Source organism: Neofelis nebulosa, chromosome 6, assembly GCF_028018385.1.
Source record: "Neofelis nebulosa isolate mNeoNeb1 chromosome 6, mNeoNeb1.pri, whole genome shotgun sequence".
In the NCBI taxonomy this organism is placed as follows: Eukaryota; Metazoa; Chordata; class Mammalia; order Carnivora; family Felidae; genus Neofelis; species Neofelis nebulosa.
In genome coordinates, this window is record NC_080787.1 from 109,749,787 (window position 1) to 109,775,003 (window position 25,217).

A 25,217-nucleotide genomic window follows, 5' to 3' on the forward strand; every position below is an offset into this window, starting at 1 on the left:
GGCGTGGGGGGCGGGGGAACGTGGAGTGATGGCCCGCGCCGGCCGCAGGGCTGGATAAGAAGCCGTCGCACCGCGGGTGTGGGAGGGCGGGAGGAGAGGGCGCCTGGACGCCACGGGAGTATGACGGGGCTGTACGAGTTGGTGTGGCGGGTGCTGCACGCTCTGCTCTGCCTGCACCGCACGCTCACCTCCTGGCTCCGCGTTCGGTTCGGCACCTGGAACTGGATCTGGCGGCGCTGCTGCCGCGCCGCCTCTGCCGCGGTCCTAGCGCCGCTCGGCTTCACGCTCCGCAAGCCCCCGGCTGTCGGCAGGAACCGCCGTCACCACCGGCATCCGCGAGGGAGGCCGGGCCCGGCCGCCGCCCACCCCCGGCTGCGCTGGCGCGCGGACGGCCGTTCCCTGGAGAAGCTGCCAGTGCACATGGGCTTGGTGGTCACCGAAGAGGAGCAGGAGCCCAGCTTCACGGACATCGCGAGCCTCGTGGTGTGGTGTATGGCTGTGGGCATCTCCTACATTAGCGTCTACGACCACCAAGGTGAGGTCCGGCGCGGGTAGGGGGACCCGGGCGTCTCCGACCGGGGGGGACCGCACATCCGGCAGGTGTATCCGCGGCGCGCCGCGCACCGCAGCGCTCCCTGCTCTTCCAGTTGCCCCATCCCACGGCACTTCAGGGCAAATTACGGTGCTAGCGCTTTCGAGGAAGGGAGATAAGCTTTATTGAACACAAACACCAACATCTGAGCTTCTCCACGTATTTGCCCTCCGCCCCAACCTTTTTTGTTGTTTGTGTTTTTTACTACACTGTTTCTTCAGAGAGATTCAAGGCACTGCTCTTAAATCATTGCTAGTCTGTGAAGGCGCATAAGCTCAGTGGTTGGGGGCAGGTAGCGTTTGAACTGGGCTTACAAAAAGTATGTGAGAGTCTGGATAGGCAAAATGAAAATAGTCACGTGTGTCTTCAGAGGTCTGGGATAGTGTGCAATCCTTGATCCTTAGAGGCTAACACAGTACTTGATATAGTAATTGCCGTTTTTTAAGGTTCGATTGAGGGAATGCATTTAACCATGGGGAATTTTTTAAGTACGAGAATTCACCATTTATTGGGTGGCTACAAACCTTAAGCACTGTGCTAATAAATACATTCCTTGTAATCTTACTTTTAACTCCATGGATTCTCAGGTTTAGGGGAGTAGATACATAAGTAACTTGTTGGTGAATAGCAAGAAGTGTTGGGAGTAAGTAACCACAATGAGAATGGGGGAGAGGAATTCTGAATTGGAGGAATTTGAGAAGTTCATGCAGAGGAAATGGGCTTTCCTTTGGACTGAAATGATGACTAGGAGGTCAGGTTGAGGAAGGCTCTAAATGGCAGGTTTGGATTTCAGTCAGATCCTGAAAGTAGTGTCATTTCCTTTCCTTAGATATAAAGATGTGACGATAACAATGATTTAGGTGTATGGGTATGAAGGAAAGAAAACTAACGTTTTCTTCTCTGTTCAGTAACGTAAATTACTGGTATGCTCCACAGACGCTACGGTTTGATTTTTTTTTTTTTTCCTTTAAATCTTTGTCACATAGGCAGGTGTAAGTGCAGGGTTTTGTCCGAAAGGGTACGTCAAGGTCAGACAGGAACTCTTGCAGGGTATTAGAGTAATCTTTGACTGACCTGTCACCTTCCGTGCAGTCAGCAAGGAATATAGTGACTCAGTAGTCTGTCATTATCAACTGATGATATAACCTGTAGGGTAAAGTTTAATAGGGGCTGACATTTTATGGAACTTGCCAAAGAACTGAGCAGACCAATAGAAATACAGGACTGTTAGGAAGCAACCCAGTCTTTGCTTAAACCAATGCAACAGAAACACTGTGTGGGGAAAGAAACAAGTGAAGCAGAAATGGAAATCAGTTAAAGCCATTAAACAATAGGGTGAATTAACTTATAAGTGAATCCCTTATATACAGGTGATTCTTTTAAAGCAAGTACCTTTACATTCTAGTAGGAAATGCAGATGTATATAGCTACATAGTTTAACTTGGTGACTGTGCCTACAGATTGTAATATTGCAACACTTTCTTCTTCTGATAATTCCTGTTCTTGAATTGCTGATATGGTTCAGAAATATCTTGTGCCATATTTGCTAAAAGAAAAGTGATTGTTGATGAACAGGGAGAAGTCAAGCTAACCAGGTATTGACTGAAAACCTGAAGGAGTTTTAAGGTTATTTCCAGGGAATTGACATAGGGCACTTTGTGCCCAACTGTAAAAGCAGTTTTAATTATTTTTAAGGGGATAATTTCATTGTTTGAAACAAGAGACTTTTTAAAAAAATTTTTTTTTTTAATGTTTTATTTATTTATGAGACAGAGAGAGACAGAGCATGAACGGGGGAGGGTCAGAGAGAGAGGGAGACACAGAATCTGAAGCAGGCTCCAGGCTCTGAGCTGTCAGCACAGAGCCCGATGCGGGGCTTGAACTCACTGACCATGAGATCATGACCTGAGCCGAAGTTGGACGCTCAACCGACTGAGCCACCCAGGCGCCCCTGAAAAAGAGACTTTTGACGTACCCATTCTTGGTGTTCATTCATTCATTCAACAGTGACAGTTGGCTGTCTATTAACTATCAGGTATTCGTTTGGGCATGGGGTACACCAGTGCACAAAACAGACAAAAATCCCTGTGCTCATGGAACTTACACTTTAGTGGAAGCCTGACAAATATTATATAAGAGTAAAAGAGTGGTAAATTAGATCATAAGTGAAATGAGGAAAAATGAAACAGGGAATGGGAATGTTGAAAGGCAATGGTGGGGTGCAGCGTTAAGTAGGGTGGGCAAGGAAAGCCTCGTTGACTTTTGAGTATTGACCGGAAAGAGGTGAGGAAACGACCTGTGGATATGTGAGAAAAGTTGTCCTTTTCAGGGGAGGTATAGCTGCTTACGCTTTATTTAGTTTTCCCAAACAAACTTTTATTTAAACCCATCTCTTTATAAGTTAAAAAAAGTCCCATTGACATATTCACAAATGCCACATCTATTGAGTACCTTATGGTGTAAAGCACTGAGATACAAAGGGATACAAGAACTTGTGTTTCTTAAGAAAGTTAAAGTATCTCAAGGATGTCTACTAAAAATTAATACAAGCTAATATATAAATGCTAAGTGAGTGGCAGAGACTTTATTTAAGGAAAGAAAAATCCCTGCAAAGCAGGGTCACCCCCATATGCCCCTGATAAGGAAGGAGGTGACACTTGAGCTAGGCTTTGCCAAAGTAGGTAGAATTTGGATTAGCACGAACAGCAGTGTTCTCTCTCCCTCCCTGCTCTGTATGTGACTAGGGAATTCCCTTTTGGTGGCATTCCTACCAGACAAGCCTTAACAACGGTGCTGAGGACTGTGGGGAGCCGTAAATATAAGCAAGTTCTTATAAAGAAAACTTGAGAAATGAGGTAGGGTGAAGGTTTCCGTGACTGTTCCAGTTATTTACCCCGGGGCATAGTGTTTTAAAACAACAGCTTATATGTTGACTCAGTTCAGTTGGTCATTTCTTTTTGGGGGTTGGTCACTCATAAGGTTGTGGTCAGATAGTGGCCAGGACATAAAAATTTCTTGTCATGAGTCTGATACCTGGTTCGTAATGGCTGGAATCGATGAGGGCAGGTTGGTCATCTGTCTTCACACAGTCTTTCTACCTGACGGGCTTAGGCTTCCTCATTAACAGTGGCCTCAGGGTAGTCAGATGATAGAGCTGGCTTCTCCCAGAAAAAGTTCTCAAAGACCTAGCCAAAGGCCAAAGCTTACACGGTTTCTTTGACTTAGCTTAGGAAACCATGCAGTGTTACTTTTGCTGTACTCTCTTGGTTTGAGACATCACAGGTCTGGCCCAAATCAAGAAAATGGTGAAATAGACTTTACCTCTCATTGAGAAAATAGCTTATCCAGAAAGGTGCGAGGGAGACAAGTGTGGGAAGGATGGGGGTCAGGCAGGGGGATTGATGGCAGGGATCCCGGAGACGAGCTACTGTACCTTCTTACATCTTTCCCTGTTCTGTACCCTGTCACTTAAGAATTGGAGTTTATGTAAGTATTCATTCTAATTAATTATAATTGAATCTAGATTATATTTTATTCTTGGACTTAAAAAAACCCCTTGATATTTTCTTTGGTTTGATTGCCAGCAAACTGAACTTTTTATTTTCATTTACCTGCCATATTTCTTGATTGTAATAATTTCTGCCAGTAATTCTTTCACATATTAGAAATTGGAGTTGTTTTCTCAGGATTTCTTAAGCCCAGAATTCTAGTAAAGAGGTTCGCCCAATTTGTCTCCATGATTATAATTCAAGAAATGACCATAATTGGGATGGCACAAAACCTGGAGTTCAGGGACTTTTGGTATTACCACCTTAGGGGTGTTGTGCTGGCCTGGATCTCACTTGAAGTATGCTGGGCTCCACATTATCTGGGTATGTATTATTCATCTTCAATGATGAAGCCTGTTCTTCGGCCCAGTTATATTGGTGCCATGTTGGGGACCTTGCTGTAGGGCAGTATTTTTCAAAATGTGGCCTGTGGACCATGTGAGAAGGAGTTTCTGGGAATACTTGTAAAAACTACAGATTCAACACAATTATTGATCAGACTGAATTAGGGGAGTGGGACCTGAGCATCTCTTTTTACCCAACTGCCTATATACTGCCTTTGTGCCTTGAAGTTTGACCCTAACACAAATTGAGGGATACTCTGCTGCTTGCCTTGCCTCAAAGTATTCATTCTTCATGTTCCTTGTCATGAATGAGGAAATCTGGGTAGGGTTTTAGTATTGCTCGTTATAAATTGGAGTGATCTAGGATAAGGCATTGCCTTCCGTGTGAGGATCCAGCAACAAGCAAACAGAAATCTTTCACGATGCTCTTTCTAGTGTTACTTCCGTAGTTGTAAATGTGTACTAGGTGTCTTCTGAAATTAGTTTTGGGTACAGATTTCTCACACTGGCATTAAAAATGTCTGTCCAGTGTACTCACGGCTTCCCTAACCTACTTCTCACATTTTATATACCTTTTGCCTCATCCACATTTAGGTTACTTGATGTTCCCCTCCCCGGAATGGCTCTTCTCCTTTTCCTGACAAATGGCTGTCTCCCTGTCAGAAGGCTGTCATTGATCCTTGTAAGTCTATCCTGTCACCTCTTATGTAGTCTCTCTTGACTGTTCCATTCCTAATCTTGCTCTTTTCTTGAATCTCCTCAGAACTTTGCATCTTGAAAGGTATTTGGATTTTCTAAAATAGTAATCATGTATATGTGCCTCAATTTTCTTACTAGATTTAAGCTCCCCAGATACTGTCCATCCTTCTCATCATTGCTTCTCCTACAGCGTGTAGGTAGCTTGGTGTTCTCCGTGTAATTTGTTTCTGAGCACAAGTACCCAGGAACCTTAGAATAATGGAAGGAAGCGAACATAGTTTCCCCTAGTTACATATTTGGCACACTGACGGAGATGCTGTTGGGAAGCATGGTCTTACTAAATACTTCTTCTTCTCCTTATGTTGAAATACAGAGTTGGAAGGAGGGTTGAAAATCCAGTTGTACTGTGATTACATGTTGACACAACGAGCAGTACAAACTAGGCTACTTGTCTTCCCTCATGTGGAAACTCATGGAAGGCAACATCTGTTCCTAATCTTCACCTTTGTGTAGTTCACATCTTGTACATAATTTCACATATATCCTAGCATCCTGGAACGTCTTCTTCATTTTGTGCCAGAGAGTTAGCTACCTGTCAAAAGGCTATCATCAATTCTTGTAATGTCCGTTCTATTACTTCCTAGGTAACCTCTTGACTTATTATTCCATCCCCAGTTTTGCTGACTTTGAAAAGCTTTATTCTGCTTTTGGCAACTTTTGAAATGACCTTCTCTTGAGTACCCTTCTGGTTAACCATAGTACTGGATCTATTTATGAAAATAAACCTTTACTTAATAGGAATAATTAGTCTTTGTTGAATTCTTTCTGTGCAAAGAAGTCCGTTAAACCCTTAGCAGTTTTACAAATTAAGAAACTGAGACTGACTGAGAAAGCTAAGAACCTATATCTGGTAAGGAACAGGTCTAGAATTTGAACTAAATATTATTCCAAAGCTTTTATACTTAACCATTTTGCTATACTGACTTACACTCCTAAGAGAATGGGACTACAATAGTCACTTTTAGTACTGTTCCTAATTATGTTAGGTCATCTGAAAGCCTCGGTAAAGTGGTTCTTATCTACAGGTGATAGAAATGATTTGTAACATAATATGAAGGCAAATAGAATTTTCTTCCTACCACTAATATAAACGTTCATCCTGTGACTGATAGGACACTTTTTTTATTATTTTTTTTTTAATTTTTAAAAAAATTTTTCATTTTTTTGAGAGAGAGAGAAAGAGACAGAGCACAAATAGGGGAGGGGCAGAAAGAGAGGGAAATAGAATCTGAAGCAGGCTCCAGTCTCCGAGCTGTCAGCACAGAGCCCAACGCGGGGCTTGAACCCACAAACCGCGAGATCATGACCTGAGCCGAAGTCGGACGCCCAACCGACTGAGCCACCCAGGCGCCCCATAGGACGCTTTTTTAATCAACTAAATGTAATATCATGGTATTCCTGCTCTGTACTGAACTGTTTCTTTGTCAGGTGAGCAGAGTCTGTGAAGATACTCTCATTTTTAAAATGTGTACCCAGGGGCTGAGAGAGGCCACATGGCTTGTTAATTTTACACATCTATCCTGCTGAAGAGCTGGGACTTGAAACACAACACTCGTTCCATTATGCTGTGCCACCATCACACACATACCTTCCCTGCTACAACACGCTGATTCCTAATCCTGGGGCTCTCTCTTGAAATAAAACTGTTTAATGGTGTATAAGATTTATTTTTTTTAGGACTGCTTGAGTCATATAAAATTTTAATGGTAGTTTTTTTTTTTAATTTTAAATAATTGCTCCATAAGTATTATATTTTCTTCACTGAAGATTGCCTCTGATAGTGTTGTAAATGGATTGTTAGAGAAATTAAATGAAGGTAGCCACTAGGTAACTTACTTAAGTGTCTAGTTTAAAAGGAAAAAAGGTAGGCCATTTTGAAGGACAGGCATTTATTTTTAAAGAAGTATTACATTAATTCCATAGCTGATGAGATGCTTTATAACTAGGAGAGATTGTTTCAGTGTTTATCTCACTTTTCTGTCTTCCCTTCCTGTAGCCTTATAAATACTTGATGTTAGTTATATCTTAAAGTCTGTTTCTGTAGAAAGGAGGGAATAACCATGGTAAAAATTCTAATTTCAGTTAATTTTTTTTTAATGTTTGTGTATTTTGGGGGGAGAGAGGCAGAGAGAGAAGGAGACACAGAATCTGGAGCAGGCTCCAGGCTCTCAGCTGTCAGCACAAAGCCTGATATGGGGCTCGAACTCATGAACCACAAGATCATGACCCGAGCTGAAGTCAGATGCTCAACTGACTGAGCCACCTAATGCCCTGTAATTTCATATTTAAAAGAAAATATGTTAAATATGTGCTTTAAAAGTCTCATTTTATGGAATTGATTATTCATTTCACATAAATTTTAGAAGAAGCAGGATTTAAGGAATAGAGATAAGATTTGTCTAATTAAACTCCTTACTTGGTTTCCTGAATTTGAAAAAAGTATGTATGTCATGGGTGTATTAGCCAGTTAACGTGTACATGAGTTGAGTGAAAGAGTAGACTATATTGAAACCTATAATTCTAAAATGTCATTTTGATTGGTATAGTAAAGATTTCAAAGGACTCCAGTAAGGTACCTGAATATAGCATATAATCGAATGGGTGGATAGAGCATGCTTAATTCGCCTCTCTTTGAAACGTACGTATGCTTGGATTTCTTCCTGTCTTGCTATATGTTCCTTCTGAGCCTCTGGCTTCTCATTTTTTTCACTTCTAAATTTTGGGGGGTCCTAGAGTATTGTGCTGCATATATGCCTTTGTCCTTCTGTTGTTCTTGCTATCTCCTAGGTCAAGGGTCAACAACTTTTTCTTAAAGGGCCAGCCAGTAAATATTTTAGGTTAGTGGGTTATGGGTTCCTGTTAAAACTACTCAACTCTGCCAATGAGGCCAAAAAGCAGCCATAAAAGAATGGGTGTGGCTGTGTTCCCATAGCCTTAGTTTGCTGACCCCTGTCCCAGATGATTTCTCTAACCTTATCATTTTAAAAGTCCTTTAAATGCTCATACCCAGATTTGTATCTCCAGTCCTTATCTCTCCCGTAATTCCAGATTCCATATCTAATTCACTGTCTAACAGGTTTACTTTTATTAGGCATCTCAGGTACTTAACATGTCCAAACCATGTCTCGAATTTCACTCTCCTCAGACCTCTCTCACAGTTTTTCCCATCTTAAAACATACTAGTAAGTGCTCAAGCTAAAAACTTAGATGTCTTCTGTGAGTCTCTTACATTACATTCCACCTATAATCTACCAACAGGCCTCCCTGGCCCTACTTCTAGAATATGTTCCAAATTGGATACTTGTTTTGGTTTTTCGTTGTAGCCACCTCAGTTTGAGTTATCATTATCTTTCACCTGGATTATTGCTGTAGCCACCTGATTGGTCTTCCTTTATATTCTGGCCCCTGTATAATCCATTCTTTACTCACCAGCAAAGTGATTCTTTCTTGATAACGTCATTTAAGCTCTGAGTAAAACCTTCCAACGGTTTCCGTTGTACTTGGAATGTTTTCTCAGCTCATTACCAAGGCCCACAGACCCCTTTGTATTACCCCTTTGCCTGGCTTCATATGATGCCCTTCATTCCACTTAATTTCTATGTTCACCAATTATATTGGCAATATATTTTCTTTTCCTTGAATATGATGAAAACCTAAATGCTGAAAGAATATGCAATAGCTCTAGTAGTAATCTTAGTCCTGGGAGTATTGATTTTTATATTTTGAGAGCTGGAACGAATCAGCAAAGGCTTTTCTGTTAAATAATGCAATTGTTGTAATAATCATGAGATTAGCACCAAGGAAGAATACATGTTATATAAATGAAAAAAGCAGGATATAAAATTGCATAATCATATAGGCCAGTATTATACATGGGTGGGAACAAAGACTAGGAAACACTAAAAACTGGAAGTGTTATGGTGATGAGGTTAGGGAATATTCAGTTTAGGATGAATGGATACCTTATTGTCTAAATGTTGAGCATCTTTAAGTAGTTTTTAATACTAGAATTCAAAATAGATATTTCTTAGAATATGAGAAGTTTACATTTGGCCCCCAAAGTGTGTAGCTAATGTTTGTCAAGAAATACTAAAAACATTGTAGTCTTTCTGAGGTCCAATTTTTCTGGCATAATATTTTATTTATTTTTTTATAGAAATTGTAGATGTTTGTGTGTGTGTGTGTGTGTGTGTGTGTGCGCATGTGCGTGTTTTAAAAGATAGTTCTTTTATATATATTATACACACACACACACACATACAGTTTACACTTAGGAAATTGAGAATACATGAGGTATAGTTGTAGAGCAACAAAATATAAAATTCTTGAAATCATTATTGCAAAATCTTATGTTTTCTTTTTTCTTTTAATAAAACTTTTTTTAATGTTTATTTGTTTTTGAGAGAGAGAGAGAGAGCGTGAGCAGGGGAGGGGCAGAGAGAGAGGGAGACACAGAATCCTAAGCAAGATCCAGGCTCTGAGCTGTCAGCACAGAGCCCGACATGGGGCTCAAACTCACAAATGTGAGATCATGACCTGAGCTGAAGTTGGACACTTAACTGACTGAGCCACCCAGGTACCCCAAACGTATTTTTTCTTAATTCAAATAATTGTCAGCCCTGTGAAACCTCCTTAAGAGTCTTTTATTTTTTTTTTTATTTTTTTTTTTTAAATTTTTTTTTTAACATTTTTTATTTATTTTTGGGACAGAGAGAGACAGAGCATGAACGGGGGAGGGGCAGAGAGAGAGGGAGACACAGAATCGGAAACAGGCTCCAGGCTCCGAGCCATCAGCCCAGAGCCTGACGCGGGGCTCGAACTCACGGACCGCGAGATCGTGACCTGGCTGAAGTCGGACGCTTAACCGACTGCGCCACCCAGGCGCCCCAAGAGTCTTTTAAAAAAGGGCTCTAGTTCTAGTTTTTTCAAAAGATACTGCTTATTTGTAAAAAGGCCAGTTTTATATATTTAATAGAGTTCAACTTTTAGGGAGGGGAATTCAGAATTTAATGGGTGTATTAGTAAAGTGGGTTTAGCATCATTTGTTTATCAATGTTAGAAATAGTTACTGAACTGAATAATTAGAATCCAGGAGACCTGGATTCCAGGCCAAAATCTTAGACTCTTGGCCAAGGACAGTTGCTTGACCTTTTTGGGTCTCTTTCCTCATCTGTGAAAGGATGGTTTAAAATAATTATTTCAGCTTATTACTGTATAATTCTGTAAATTACGATTTTCTGAAAAATGTATTTACAAATGTTTTTCCCTTAGGTCAGTTATTTCTGAGCGAATGTAGTCTCAACTTCCTTTTACATAAAATGACTTTTGTCACAGTTTCTTTTATTACACCATTTTGGCGTTAGTTTAGATTCTGTGAAGGCAAACAAGATGAAATGTGATATGAGAAAAAGAGCTCTGCAAGTATGAATACTTGCCTAATACCATACTATGATATTAGTGGAGGAATTGCCTATCAGAGACAAAGGCACTCTTATATCTTTCTGCATTTCTTGTGTATCGTGAGAAGTATGTATGTGTAGACTTTGAATCCTGAAGAAAATTTTAAGATGATAGTATTGCCTATGGGTAAGTGAGATAGGCAGCATAGCATATAATCAGATTTCTGGAAGGGGCAAGCGTGAGTGATCAGGAATCATCTTGCCGATACTCTGTTTTATCTATACACTTCTCAGAAACTATACTTGTGCATTTAATTTCTCCATCCAAATTAGCTGAGACAAAGGTTGTGTTTAAAATAACTTTATGAACTTCTTGGGGCGCCTGGGTGGCGCAGTCGGTTAAGCGTCCGACTTCAGCCAGGTCACGATCTCGCGGTCCGTGAGTTCGAGCCCCGCGTCAGGCTCTGGGCTGATGGCTCGGAGCCTGGAGCCTGTTTCCAATTCTGTGTCTCCCTCTCTCTCTGCCCCTCCCCCGTTCATGCTCTGTCTCTCTCTGTCCCAAAAATAAATAAAAAACGTTGAAAAAAGGGGCGCCTGGGTGGCGCAGTTGGTTAAGCGTCCGACTTCAGCCAGGTCACGATCTCGCGGTCCGTGAGTTCGAGCCCCGCGTCAGGCTCTGGGCTGATGGCTCAGAGCCTGGAGCCTGTTTCCGCTTCTGTGCCTCCCTCTCTCTCTGCCCCTCCCCCGTTCATGCTCTGTCTCTCTCTGTCCCAAAAATAAATAAAAAACGTTGAAAAAAAAATTAAAAAAAAAAAATAATAATAACTTTATGAACTTCTTTATGAAAGATACTTTGTAACTGTGGCTCTGTGTATTCTTCCTTTTTAACAGAATTTCTGCCTGTATGCAATGAGGAAGTGCCTGTTTTTATTGTGAGAGGTTCCTGGAAACTTCTTAAAAATTCCACTTAGTGACCTATCCATTTAGGTTTTGTTGTTAGGTGGCACTTTGTGCACTGATTAATTCAGTTTATTAAATAAACATTGAACTCCTGCTATGTGGAAGGTACCTTAGGGGAAAAGAAATGAGTAAGCCACAAGTTCACAAGGAAGACTACAGTTCAGTAGGGGGATTAAGCTGTAATTATGGTACAAAGTAGAATCTCGTTTATTATGGAGTTTGAACAAAATGTGTGTATTTGGAGGAGGTAAGGGTGAGTCAGAGGAGGAATGGGGCATATCTGGCTGGGGGATTGGGAAGAGTCTCTTAAGAATAAGTGACATTTTAGTGGGGCTGGGGAGGTAACATAAAGAATGGAGGTTAGGCTCATGTCATATGTTTTGAGGGGAATATACGACAGTTCTAATTTGCTGGGGACAGAGTACTACAGAGAAATAAATTCATTTGTTTCATAAACATTATTTCCACCCACCAAGTGTGGAAGCGTAGGCTGGAATCTTAATGCTGATCTGAGCAGTTTGTTCTTAGTATATTAAGCATTTTGGGAGCCATTGAAGATCCTAAATTGGAATATGTCAGGATTAAAGATGAACCCAAAGATTAATCTGGTTGTCAATCTAGTGATACATGCTAGAAGGGGCAAGAAGACCCATTGGAAGATCATGTGATTGTAATATTTTAATGAAAAAGAAAAACTTGAAACAGTTGGGGACAATGGACAAATGGAAATGGATAGGGGAAATATTGCTGTAGATGAGTATATGGGTTTAGCATGTTAATAGGGCATTGGAAGTGGTAGTGAAAATACTAGAGTGGAGAAGATGTTTGGGTGACTGGGCAGGTAGTGATGCCTTTATTAGAAATAGAACAACATGGGGCAACTGGGTGGCTCAATTGGTTAAGTGTCTGACTTCGGCTCAGGTCATGATTTCGTGGTTCCTGGATTTGAGCCCTGCATTGGGCTCTCTGCTGTTGGCACAGAGCCTGCTTCAGATCCCTTGTCCCCTTCTCTCTCTGCTCCTTCCCCACTTGCATGCACACATAAACTCACTCTCTCTCTCTCTCTCTCTCTCTCAAAAATAAACTTTAAAAAAAAAAAGGAACTCGAACAACAAAAAAGGCTGGTGTTTTTTTTTCTTTTTAATTATATAGTTTTACCCCAATTACCATTTTAAATCCCCTCTTGTCCTATCACCCTTATACATTCACTGTTGTCATATAGCCTATTCCCTTCCAAGCTTGGTTCCTCAGTGCGTATAAATTTTACAGTTATGGTACTGCTCCATTTTTTTGTTAAACTAGATATAGGGGTACCTGGGTGGCTCAGTCGGTTAAGCATCTGAGTTTGGTTCAGGTCTTGATTTCACAGTTCATGGGTTTGAGCCCTGCGTCAGGCTCTGTGCTGATAGCTCAGAGCCTGGAGCCTGTTTGTGATTCTGTGTCTCCCTCTCTTTCTGCCCTTCCCCTGCTTGCGCTCTGTGTCTCTCTCAAAAATAAACATTTAAGAAAATTAAAAAAAAAAAAAAAAAAAAAAAAAAAAAACTTGATATAAGTGTTTGAGAGCTAGTTTTATTTAAAAAAATTTTTAAGTTTGTTTGTTATTTTGAGAGAGGGAGAGAGACAGTATGAGCAGGGGAGGGGCAGAGAGAGAGGGAGAGAGAGAGAATTGCAGCAAGCTCTGCATTGTCAGCGTGAGACCAGAGCTGGGGTTCGAATTCACGAACTGTGAGATCATGATCCGAGCCGAAGTCGGACACTTAATCAACTGAGCCACCCAGGCTCCCTGAGAACTAGCTTTAAGAGATCAGCTGCGGGGCGCCTGGGTGGCGCAGTCGGTTAAGCGTCCGACTTCAGCCAGGTCACGATCTCGCGGTCCGTGAGTTCGAGCCCCGCGTCAGGCTCTGGGCTGATGGCTCGGAGCCTGGAGCCTGTTTCCGATTCTGTGTGTCCCTCTCTCTCTGCCCCTCCCCCATTCATGCTCTGTCTCTCTCTGTCCCAAAAATAAATAAAAAGCGTTGAAAAAAAATTTAAAAAAAAAAAAAAAAAAAAAAAAAAAAAAAAAAGAGATCAGCTGCTATGTTTTAGGTATGTTTCAGATGCTTACAGAACTTCTGGGTAGAATGAACTGGAATTTTCTTTTTTTTTTTTTTTAATATTTATTTTTGAGAGAGGAAGAGACAGAGCATGAGCAGGGGAGGGGCAGAGAGAGAGGAAGACAGAATCCAAAGCAGGCTCCAGCTGTCAGCACAGAAGCGGGGCTGGAACTCACAAACCGTGAGATCATGACCTGAACTGAAGTAGAAGGCTTAACCAACTGAGCCACCCAGGCGCCCCTGAACTGGAATTATTAAATGCTGATCCTTGTTTTTACTTAAAATTTTAATGTTTTGTTCATCGTGGGATGTTTTTGCATTAAGTTGTTGAAGATAATGCGTTATTCTTTATCTTAGAGTTTTTTGATGCCAACTTAAGTTTTGCTTCACTTATCTCACCCTTGTCCTGGCCCTGAGTGGTTTTAAAGTCCCATGAGTGACTAGACTCAGAGAAAGAGGAGCACATGGACAGAAGGAGAAGGCTGAGATAGCAACTCTAGGAGTAATCTTCCAGTTAGAAGTGGGAAGAGGGAAAGGATTCAGTGCAAAGGGAGAAGGGGCCATTCAAGGCGCAGGCTGGGAGTAGAACCAAGAAAGGGAGTTTAGACAGGTTGTGGGGTAAGGATGGAATTTTGAGAATGGAGCAGCTTGGTCATTAATGGTAACACTTCAGAAAGATTGAGAAGGAAAGGATACAGATTGAAAAGAGGTAGTGACCATTTTGGTGACAAAGAATGTCATCCATTGATTTGGAGAGAGCAAGAGTTCCTGAAATGTGTTCCTATTTTAATCTGGAAGCTAAGGCAGAGATGAGTGAATTAGTATTGAAGGAAGGGATCAGTGTCCTGTAAATAGACAAAAGCAAGGGTTCCTAGTGGTGGGTTACTATTAAAATGAATCTACATTCTAGTAAGTTCATATGTTCTAGCAGTGTTGTGGAGATTTTACATTGTTTTTGAAATTCATATGCTTTCCATAATTTATTATTTTATTTTATTTTATTTTTTGAATTTACATCCAAATTAGTTAACATATAGTACAACAATGATTTCAGGAGTAGCTTCCTTAGTGCCCCTTACCCATTTAGCCCATCCCCCCTCCCACACCCCTTCCAGTAACCCTCTGTTTGTTCTCCATATTTATGAGTCTCTTATGTTTTGTCCCCCTCCCTGTTTTTATATTATTTTTGTTTCCCTTATGTTCATCTGTTTTGTCACTTAATGTCCTCATATGAGTGAAGTCATATGATATTTGTCTTTCTTTGACTGACTGATTTCGCTTAGCATAATACCCTCCAGTTCCATCCATGTAGTTGCAAATGGCAAGATTTCATTCTTTCTGATTGCTGAGTAATACTCCAGTGTATGTGTGTGTACACACACACACACACCATATCTTCTTTATCCATTCATCCATCCATGGACATTTGAGCTTTTTCCATACTTTGGCTATTGTTGATAGTGCTGCTATAAACATTAGGGTGCATGTGTCCCTTCAAAACAGCACACCTGTATCCCCTGGATAAATGCCTAGTAGTGCAATTGCTGGGTTGTAGGTTAGTTCTAGTTCTATCTAGTTTTTTGAGGAACCTCCATCCTGTTTTCCAGAGTGGCTGCACCAGCTTGCATTTGCATGCCTTCCATGATTTATATCTATGATATAGACCAAAGTGTGGTCTAAATCATTTTTTATTTTTTACTTGCATAAACAACTGGAAGTCTTATAACATTAATAAGCCTATATCATGTAGCTGTCTTATAGTACATGCTTTTGTGTCATACATGTGAATTTTATGACTGACTTGAACATAATGTTAATATCCTACACATCTGTATTGTTGCACAAGTATTGCTGTCCTCAACATTGTTATTCCAATAGCTTCTGATATTAATCACCTTCCTTTAAAATTTTTGTTTGTCTTTGGGACTATGTATTTTTTGTTGCTTTGCATATGGGTACTACACAGTGTTCACTTTTATACTTCCTAGCTTTTGGTCTCATGACTGTGGGCTTTCATAAGGTGCCACAGCCTTAGCCCCCTGCTCTTCTTCACGTATGCTTCTTTACCTTTGCAGATCTTATTTTTCACTTCTTGTGTGTCTGTTTGGCTTCACCTTAAGGATGGTGACTCCCAAATGTGTGTCTGTATCCCCATCTTTTGTTATGTTACCTTCCCAGCCTTACCCCTGTAGAATTCTCCTAATTCTCCATGGGCTAGATGAAATGTCACTTACCCTAAAGAGGTCTTTTTAAGTCCCCTAGACAGTCTCTGACTGTTGCCTTCTTTCGGCAGACATTTATTTGCTGAGTGTCTGTTCTGTGCCAGGCACTGTGCTAGCCCCTGGTGAGCAAACACAGTTAAGATCTCTACCCACATGGTGCTTATATCACCTCTTTTGGTTTTTTGTTTTTTTGTTTAAGTACGCTCCACACCCAGTGTGGGGCTTGAACTCATGACCGTGAGATCAAGAGTTTGATGCTCTATAGACTGAGCCACCCAGGCGTCCCTATGTGACCTTTTTTGAATGTCCTTCCTTCACGTGTCTTAATCACTTTTTCAGTACCCCTGCCCAAATATTCTATCATCAGGTGTCTAAAACTTAAGCTTATGTTTTCCTTCAAACCAGTTCTCTGCTAGAAATTCCACACTTTAAACAAAAGTTATTATTTTCTTTTAGCTAGGATTAATGCCATGGAATTTTCTCTGTTCACCTCTCATTAAGTCATGCTTTTCATTCTCTCAGTTCTTTTGTAATGAACTCCTTCCATTGTTTCATCAAATTACGAATGGACTATTGCAGTATTCTGCTGCCTGACCTTCTCTATACCGTTGCCAGGTTAGTTTTCCTAAAGTTATAAATTTCCACCTTCCCACATGGCTTGGAAATTGTTGGTTACCCACTTGGTAGGCAACATGAAATGAAAACTAGGTCTGTCCCCTTTTCTCAAATCCTTTGCACCAGCAACATTTGTCTGTCTTTTGAGTATTCAGTGTTTTTTTCTTAAACATTTTCCCAAACTAAATATCCTCTCCATCGTCTTTAACTTTCTAAGGTTGAAGCTCAGTTTTCTACCTTCCGAAAGCTCAGCTCAAGTCTTGCTTATTTTACAAAGCTTTCCCTACCAAAGGAGAATTTTTTTTTAACCTTTGAACTGCTATTACACATGGACTAGCAACGTAATGTGTATACAGCATATTCACCAGATTGTGTTATTTTATATATTTTTAACTATATTCTCTTTCCCAGTTAATCTTTGAAGTACTTTAAAGTCAGATCTGACTGAGAGTAGAGTAGGAACACTTGGTAAAGATCGAGAAGGCAATGACCAGTAAAAAAGCTGCCCCTCTGAAAATAGCTAAATAGTTGTCACTTGTTTTTAGTTAGAACTCTCTTCATTAGTTTCATGTTAAATTTATGCCACATAGTTACTTCATCTTTTTCAATGACATAATAGTCGTTAAAAGTTTTAGCTTTTTTTGTGCATGGTTGAAGGATCAAAAACAGTTTTAGGTAGAGTATTTCCATGCTTTGCTGGAATTTACTAAATTTTGATTTTGCTACTTTTGTGTATTCTCTCTATTTTCTACATAATTCTCTTTTTAAAAAAATTTTTTAATGTTTATTTTTGAGAGAGAGAGAGAGAGAGAGCGAGCATGAGCGGGGGAGGGGCAGAGAGAGAGAGGGGACACACAGAATCCAAAGCAGGCTCCAGGCTCTGAACTGTCAGCACAGAGCCCAACGCGGGGCTTGACTCAAGAACCTTGAGATCATGACCTGAATCGAAGTCAGATGCTCAACCGACTGAGCCACCCAGGCGTCCCTACATAATTCTTAATAGTTCCTCTTACCATTAAAACAACGAATCGGGGCGCCTGGGTGGCTCAGTCGGTTGAGCGTCCGATTTTGGCTCAGGTCATGATCTTACAGCTCATGAGTTTGAGCCCCAGTCAGGCTCTTTGCTGACAGCTCATGCTGTCTCTGTCTCTCAAAAATAAATAAACATTAAAAAAATAAATAAATAAAACAACGAATCAAATAGAAGTAATAATATTGAATGCACGTAGTGGGTCTGCAAGGAAAGTGCATCAGACTGGGAGTCCACAAGATAAGGGCTCTGGGCCACTGCCACAGTTACAGATTCTTGAACAAGTCTCTTAAGGACTCTGGGTCCCAGTTTCTTAATCTGTAAATGAAAATTTCAAGTAAAAGATAGCTTACAATTTCCTTCTAGGTGTAAATTTTTTTCATACTCATATTGGCTCCAAGTAGTCACCTCTATCCTTTTTTTTTTATGTTAGCCTGACTCCAGACTCTTATGTTAACAGAGTTTTGTTTTGTTTTTCTTTTAGACTCCGGTTGAGGCATAGTCAGCAATGCTTCATGTGGAGTTTGTTCAGTTCTGGGTGCAGTGATGTTTTCACAGCAAATATCCATTAATTGTTGAAGAGGATAAATTAACCTAGTTGGGATTTACTTGCTTTTTTTCTTTTTAAGGTATTTTCAAAAGAAATAATTCCAGATTAATGGATGAAATTTTAAAACAACAGCAGGAACTTCTCGGTTTAGATTGTTCCAAATATTCACCAGAGTTTGCGAATAGTAATGACAAAGATGATCAAGGTAAGCGTGAGTAGCAAATTGAGTATCTAACTTACACAGATGTATTTTGTGTTTCAAGGCAGGTCCTGTCACTCATTCATTCATTTTGCGCTGTTAGTCTTTATTGTCACGCTTCTTTTATCATCAGATTTAGACTTTTCTTTCTTCATCTTCTTCAAAGAATTTTCAGAAAAAGATAAAATCGTGACTTTCATAGATATTAAAAAATACACACATGTTAAAGATTTTATTTAACTAATGAATAACCAGGAACCAGGCAGATTTTGTAACCAGTTCAAAGAGAGTCCAAAGAATGGACACACTTACAGGTAAGTAATATTGCAATGAATGTGTAAATGGAGGCAAAACTGGTTTTTCTGTTGGGTTAGAGGGAAGATAATTGAACCTCTACCAGACAAGAAAGAATTTGCATTCTTGTCTATAGACAAGAATTTGGCATTCCTGTCAGGTACCTAGAATCCTGTCAATTATAAAATAGCTCCCACAGAATCAGATTCTGATAAGGTAGACAGTACCTGTTTCATTGAAACACATTTTTTCCCCTATATTCTTCATTTTTATCTTTTGTGTTACTGCTAACCGTAATATGATTGTAGATGGCATTTTAGGTGAGTGAAAATTGTAAACTAGCGTATGATTCCTGTTTTCTAGAGGATTTATTCAGAGATACAAGGTCTTTGAGTACTTTGAGAGGAAGTTACTATATAAATATACACACAAATGTGATGTGTGGGTCCTTTCAGAGGGGAGTAGATAAATATGTTTTGATATTCAGTTTGAAGGACTTAAATGATCCATGTTTACTATAAGAACTATACTTTTATTTTAGTCTGAGCTTAATATTTCTTGAAACAGATTTTGAAATATGTCTGGAACAGGATTTTTTTTTTTTTTTTAATAACTTGTTTGTTTTTTTTTTCAGTTTTAAATTGCCAATCGGCAGTGAAGGTGCTCTCCCCAGAAGATGGAAAAGCAGATATTGTGAGAGCTGCTCAGGACTTTTGCCAGTTAGTAGCCCAGCAGCAAAAGAGATCCACAGATTTGGATGTAGATACGTTTGGCAGTTTACTTAGTAAGTCATATATAGACAAATATATATGTTTTCAGTTGTGTCCTACAACTGTACGTGGTTTACGAGGGTACACTATGAAGGAGAGCATCTGGGTTCCTTTTACACCATAAAGCCTGATTTTGTTGTTGTTGTTACACTTGTAATGTTTCTGAAATTTTGAAGCCCCACATGTTGAAAATGATTTTGAGATAATGAGATTTGTAGTCAGCTCTGTAGTCAGCTCACTTGCAAGAGAACTTACTGGTAAAGGAGAGGATATAAGAGGATTTTGTGGGGGGCTGATGAGTGTTCTTGAATATCGGACTTCTGCTTGTCAGCCTTCCTGTGGGATGTTTTCCTACACCCTGAGTTTTCCAATTCTCCAGACACCACATGGGCGTCCAGCAGTTCAATTCACTTCTGACACTAACCACCCAGAGATAGTGTTTGACTCTGTAGGTTGAAGGGCTCAGTCACACAAAACGGCCCCCACTTCAGATGCCAGTTGCAGTTTTCAGGCCGCCTGTACAGGCCACCTGATCAACTACCTATAACTAGGAGGTCCTATGACTCTCTCCTAAGGTTTGCTAATTTGCTAGAATGGCTCCCAGAACTCAGGAAGGAACTTGACTAAACTTTATGTTTACCAGTTGATTATAAAGGACACAACTCAGGAACCGTCCAGCGTAAGAGGCATACGGGGCCAGGTATCGCCAGGGGATGCAGTCATCTTCCGTGACCTCTCTGGGCTCATCACCCTCTCAGCACCTCAGTGCATTCACCAACCTGGAAGCTTTAGGAACCCTGTCATTTAGGGGATTTTGTGGAAGTTCCTTTATGTTAGCATGATTGATGAAATCATTGACTATTAGGGATTGAACTCAGTCTCCAGCTCTTCTCCCCTACCTGCAGGTTGAAAGGTAGGGCCGGAAGTTGCAGCCCTCTAATCACATGACTGGTTTCCCCAGCAACTAGCTCCCATCCTAAAGCTATCCAGAGGCCTGCCCAGAGTCACCATTAACAGAAACTCAGCTGTGGTGGAAGGGGGCTTATTATGAATAACACAAGATACTCCTCTCACTCCTATCATTCAGGAAATTCCAAGGATTTTAGGAGCTCTGTGCTTGGAACCTGGACAGAGACCAAACATATTTTTTTTATTATAATATCACACTCCTCTTACTGTTTCTTTTTAGTTTGAACTATCTGTTAAGTTTGAATTTAACAGCTATTTAGGAGGCAGTCCCAAGAATATAATCTTATTAGCATTCGTCACTTTATTTTTAGTGTTCTTTCTGTTATGTGATATGAAGTATACTCACTGTATTTGTCATGTTATACCAAATATAACATTACAGGGTTTTTTTCCTTCAACTATTTATAAAAGCCTTTAATTTGTTTATTCTCTGTAGAGCCTCCTAGGAACCTTTTGCTTCAACTTTATGGTCCTTCTGCTTACTGGCATTATCCTTGATCCTTTTGTTTTTTGTTTTTTGGGTTATTTTCTTTTGTTTGGGAGTGGGCAGAAGGGTAGGAGAGATGGGGTGAGGGGAGGCTCGTAAGTAGGCTGCTTGCCCAGCACAACCCCTGATGCGGGGTTCGATCTCAGGACTTGTACGTCATGACCTGAGCCAGAATCAAGAGTCAGATGCTTAACCAACTGAGCCACCCAGGCACCCCATCCTTGATCTTTTGAAGAAAGGCAGTGCTTCTAACAAGTTCATGTCCATTAATAGCTTCTATAGCTATGCAATTTCAGACATACATTTTTTGTTCATTCAAATAGGGTCTCCATTTACCTTATTTATTAATCATGCATTTTTTTTTTTTGTCTAACTCAGTCATTTACTTGACTCTCCATTCTTGTTTCTTCCACATTGACACATGTTCATCATACAGCACATTTGCTCTCTGGCCTCCGGTCTCACCAACTCCTGTCTTTCACTGACTACTCATTTCTTCCCCTACTCTGGTATTCTCTCTCATTGCCTGGCTGTATTTAGGCTGAATGAATAGACTTAAAGTAGACCATTGTAGGGACTCATTGTAGGTTACTGGATGTTGACTGTTTCCCGGATTCTGTAAGGCCCCAACCATAGAGTAATTTATGAGGGTGTCCTAAAAGTGATAGAGGGACCAAAGGTAGTCCTTCAGGGAGCCTATGGAGAAGTGCCAAAGTTTTGAGACCAGGTGTTGCCTTCAGGGGTGGCAAACTCACGATAAGTGAAAAAGTACACAGTCCATAAGTTAACTTACTAATCTGACAGAAGCAGACCGCCTGAATACTGTTACCCCCAAAAGTTCGCTTATGATTGCGAACTTCACCATTCCTACTTGCATACAAGGCAACTACATATCTGCTTTTTTTCTTTTACTATACTTTTATCTTTTCTAGAAATGTTATATAAATGAAATCATATAAAATAATCTTTAATGTCTTGTTTTCTTTCCTCAGCATATTATTGAGGTTCATCCATGTTGCATGTATTAGTAGTTCATTGCTTTCTGTTGGTGAATAGTATTCAGTTCTGTGGATGTACATTTCGTTTATCCATTCACCAGTTGATGTGCATTAGGTTTGTTTGAATAATGCTGCTGTGACTATTCACATATGAGTCTTTGTGCAGACATGTTTTCCTTTCTTTGGTAGATGACTAATAATGGAATTGCTAGGTTGTGTTGGTTGAGTGAATGTTTAACTTTTAAGGAACTGCCAAACTTTTCCAAAGAGGCTATAGTATTGTTATATTCTACCAGTAATGTAGAGGAGTCTAGATTCTTCACGTCCTTGCCAAGACATAGTATTGTCAGTTTTTTGTTTTTGTTTCTTAATTTTAGCCATTCTAGTGGGGATGTAATAGTATCTTATTGTGGTTTTAATTAACATCTTCCTAATGACTAATGTCATTGAGCTTTTTTCATGTGCTAATTTGTCATCTGTATCTTCTTTGGTGAAATATCTGTTCAAGACATTCTGCCTACTTTTAATGGGTTGTTTGTCTTAGTTTTAAGAGGTCTTTATATATTTGGGGTACAGATCTTTTTTTCAGTAGTAAGATATGACTTAGGAATATTTTCTCACAATCCATGGCTTACTTTTTTTTCCTTAAAGTATTTCATCTTTGGGTGACTGGGTGGCTCAGTTGGTTAAGTGTCTGACTCCGGATTTCAGCTCACATCATGATCTCACAGTTCAGGATTGAGCCCTGCCTTGATCTCTGCACTGAACAGTGCAAAGCCTGCTTGGGACTTTCTCTCTCTCCTCTCTCTCCCTGCCTCTCTCTCTCTTCCCCGCAAAATAAATAAATAAAAACTTAAAACAAAAAGTATTTAATCTTTATGAAATCCAGTTTATCATTTTTTTCTTTTGTGGATCATGCATTTGGTGTCATATCCAAGAAATCTTTGCCTAACCCAAAGTCACCATTATTTCCTTCTAGAATTTTTATCACTTAACCTGTTCCATTTAAATCTGTAAGCTATGTTGACTTACTTTTTGTGAATGGTGTGAGGCAGACAAACTGAGTTAGTTGTTCTTCTGCCACCATTTTTTTCTCCCTTGAATTACTGTGACTCCTGTGTTGAAATCCAATTTACTATAAATCTTTGAATTTATTTCTGGACTTCTTACTCTCTGCCATTGGTCTGTACTGCCTGTCCCTTCAAATGCCCCAAGGTCTTGATTACCGTAGTGCCTACTAATGATAAACTTTGAAATCATGTCCTTAAAGTCCTTCAACTTTGATTTTCTTTTTTGAAGTGAAACAACTTTGGCTAGTCAGGAACATTTCATTTTCATGTAAATTTTAGAATCAGCTTCACCAACCCCAAAGCACCTGGTTTTGGTAGGGACTGAATTGCATCTGTAGCTCAGTTTGGGGAGATTGACCATCTTAACAATATTGAGTCTTCTAATCCATGAACATAGCATGTCTCCATATTTGGGTCCTAATTTTTCTTTTAACAGTGTTTTATAATTTCAGGATTTGGGATTTCTGCTTCTTTTGTTAAATTTATTCCCAAGTATTTTATGCTTTTGGATGCTGTTATTAATGAGATTGTTTGCTTAGTTTTGCTTTTAGATTGTTTGTTGATAATATATGGAAATATAGTTTTGGTTTTTTTTTAATATTGATTTTGTATTTTGCCACCTTGCTAAAATTCACTTACTAGTTCTGATAGTTCATTTGCAGAGTCTTACGATTTTTTTTTAATGTTTATTTATTGTGAAAGAGACTGGGGGAGGGGCAGAGAGAGGGAGAGAGAGTCCCAAGCAGGCTCCGCGCTGTCAGATGTCACAAACCATGAGATCATGACCTGAGCTGAAACCAAGAGTTGGACACTCAACTGACTGAGCCACCCAGGTGCCCCTTAAGATTTTTTTTTTTTTTTAATGTTCATTTATTTTTGAGAGACAGAGACAGATTGTGAGCGGTTGAGGGGCAGAGAGAGAGGGAGACACAGAATCTGAAGCAGGCTCCAGGCTCCAAGCTGTCAGCACAGAGTCCAACGCGGGGCTTGAATTCACAAACTGTGTGAGATCATGACCTGAGCGAAGTCAGACACTTAACCAGCTGAGCCACCCAGGCACCCTGCCCCTTAAGGTTTTTTAAATACACAATTGTGTTGCCTATATATAAAGATGACACCCGTTGCCTCTTCTCAAATTTTCTATTTTTAATTTTATGTTTTAGTCTCACTTCTTGTGTCTGTCTAGTTTTATGTGTCAGACTGTCATTTGCACACTGGTTGTGCTCTAACAGCTTGAGTTTGGAAGGCTCCCCTGATCTGTATGATGTTGGCTGCTGGGTTCAGAGTTCCCACCAGTTCTCAAGTCTTCTTGGTTACTTTTCCTTGGTTACTTTCCTCCTTTGCATGTATGCAGTTTCCTCATCAGCTATGGGTATGTGGAGGGCTTAGCTGAGCCCTTATTTTCAGGATCTGCCTGGTAAATTTCTGACCATTAGACTGCTTGCCCTAACTGGGACCACAACATCAAGCCAACAAGCTGTGTGTTTTCCTCATTTATTTCCTTTTGAGTTTGCCGCTTGGTGCTTTTAACTGGCAAAACCCTGGGGTTTCATCGTTGCCCCCTCCTGCCCACAATCTCCAGTTCCAAATTGAGTTCGTATCTTTTGGCCACAGGCAACAAATCTACCAATTTTGCCATCAGCCCCATGCTGGTAAACGTATAATTTTTCCCATTTGATTGGGGGTAGAGGCATGGGAGTTAGGACCATTCCCAGGCAGGAAAGACAAAGACCCTTACCATTCTTACCTGAAGCCCTAGCTGGTGTTTCATTTTTTTGTTATTAAAAGAATAATTGTCTGCTTCTGGCCAGTATCCGGTGCCCTTAAATGTTTGGTTTTGTCAGTTTAATACATATTTTTGGGGGGAGGATTCATCACCTTCTTCACACTACTCTTAGCCAGAAATTCCTTCTTGCCATTTTTTATTTAATTTTTTTTTTTAACTAAAGATAATTTGCTCTTTAGCAGTTAGAGGAATATATATTCTTCTTAGTCCACGCACTTTTACCAATATGGACTTTAAAGAGACTTTTTTATGGAAATAATTATTAATTACTGCTGGATGAGCCTGTCTAATCTAGTCTCCTTATTTAACAAGTGAAACGACTAAGCCCTGGAGAGGTTGTGCGACCGAAAGTTAATGGCAGAATTGAGGTTATTAGAAACTGTTGCAGCCTGGGTTTCTTGGATAATAGCATCTTTTCTGTTCTACCAGTGACTCTGTTAATATTTATTTTACTTTATTTTTTAAGTAGTTGAACTATCCTCATCCCCTTTTTTTCTCAAACCAGGTCTTGTATGGAAACCAGTTTGTGAGA

At 40.0% G+C, this 25,217-nt stretch overlaps 1 protein-coding gene across 1 annotated transcript in view; it reads left to right on the forward strand.

Annotated features, from left to right (window-relative positions):
* Positions 1-25,217, forward strand: part of NUS1 (NUS1 dehydrodolichyl diphosphate synthase subunit) — a 32,493-nt gene continuing 7,276 nt past the window's right edge. Inside the window, exons 1-3 of the mRNA XM_058735095.1 lie at positions 1-535; positions 18,192-18,317; positions 19,240-19,389. Coding sequence (XP_058591078.1) covers positions 121-535; positions 18,192-18,317; positions 19,240-19,389 — 691 coding nt within the window. The 5' untranslated portion in view covers positions 1-120. The remainder of the gene's footprint in view (positions 536-18,191; positions 18,318-19,239; positions 19,390-25,217) is intronic.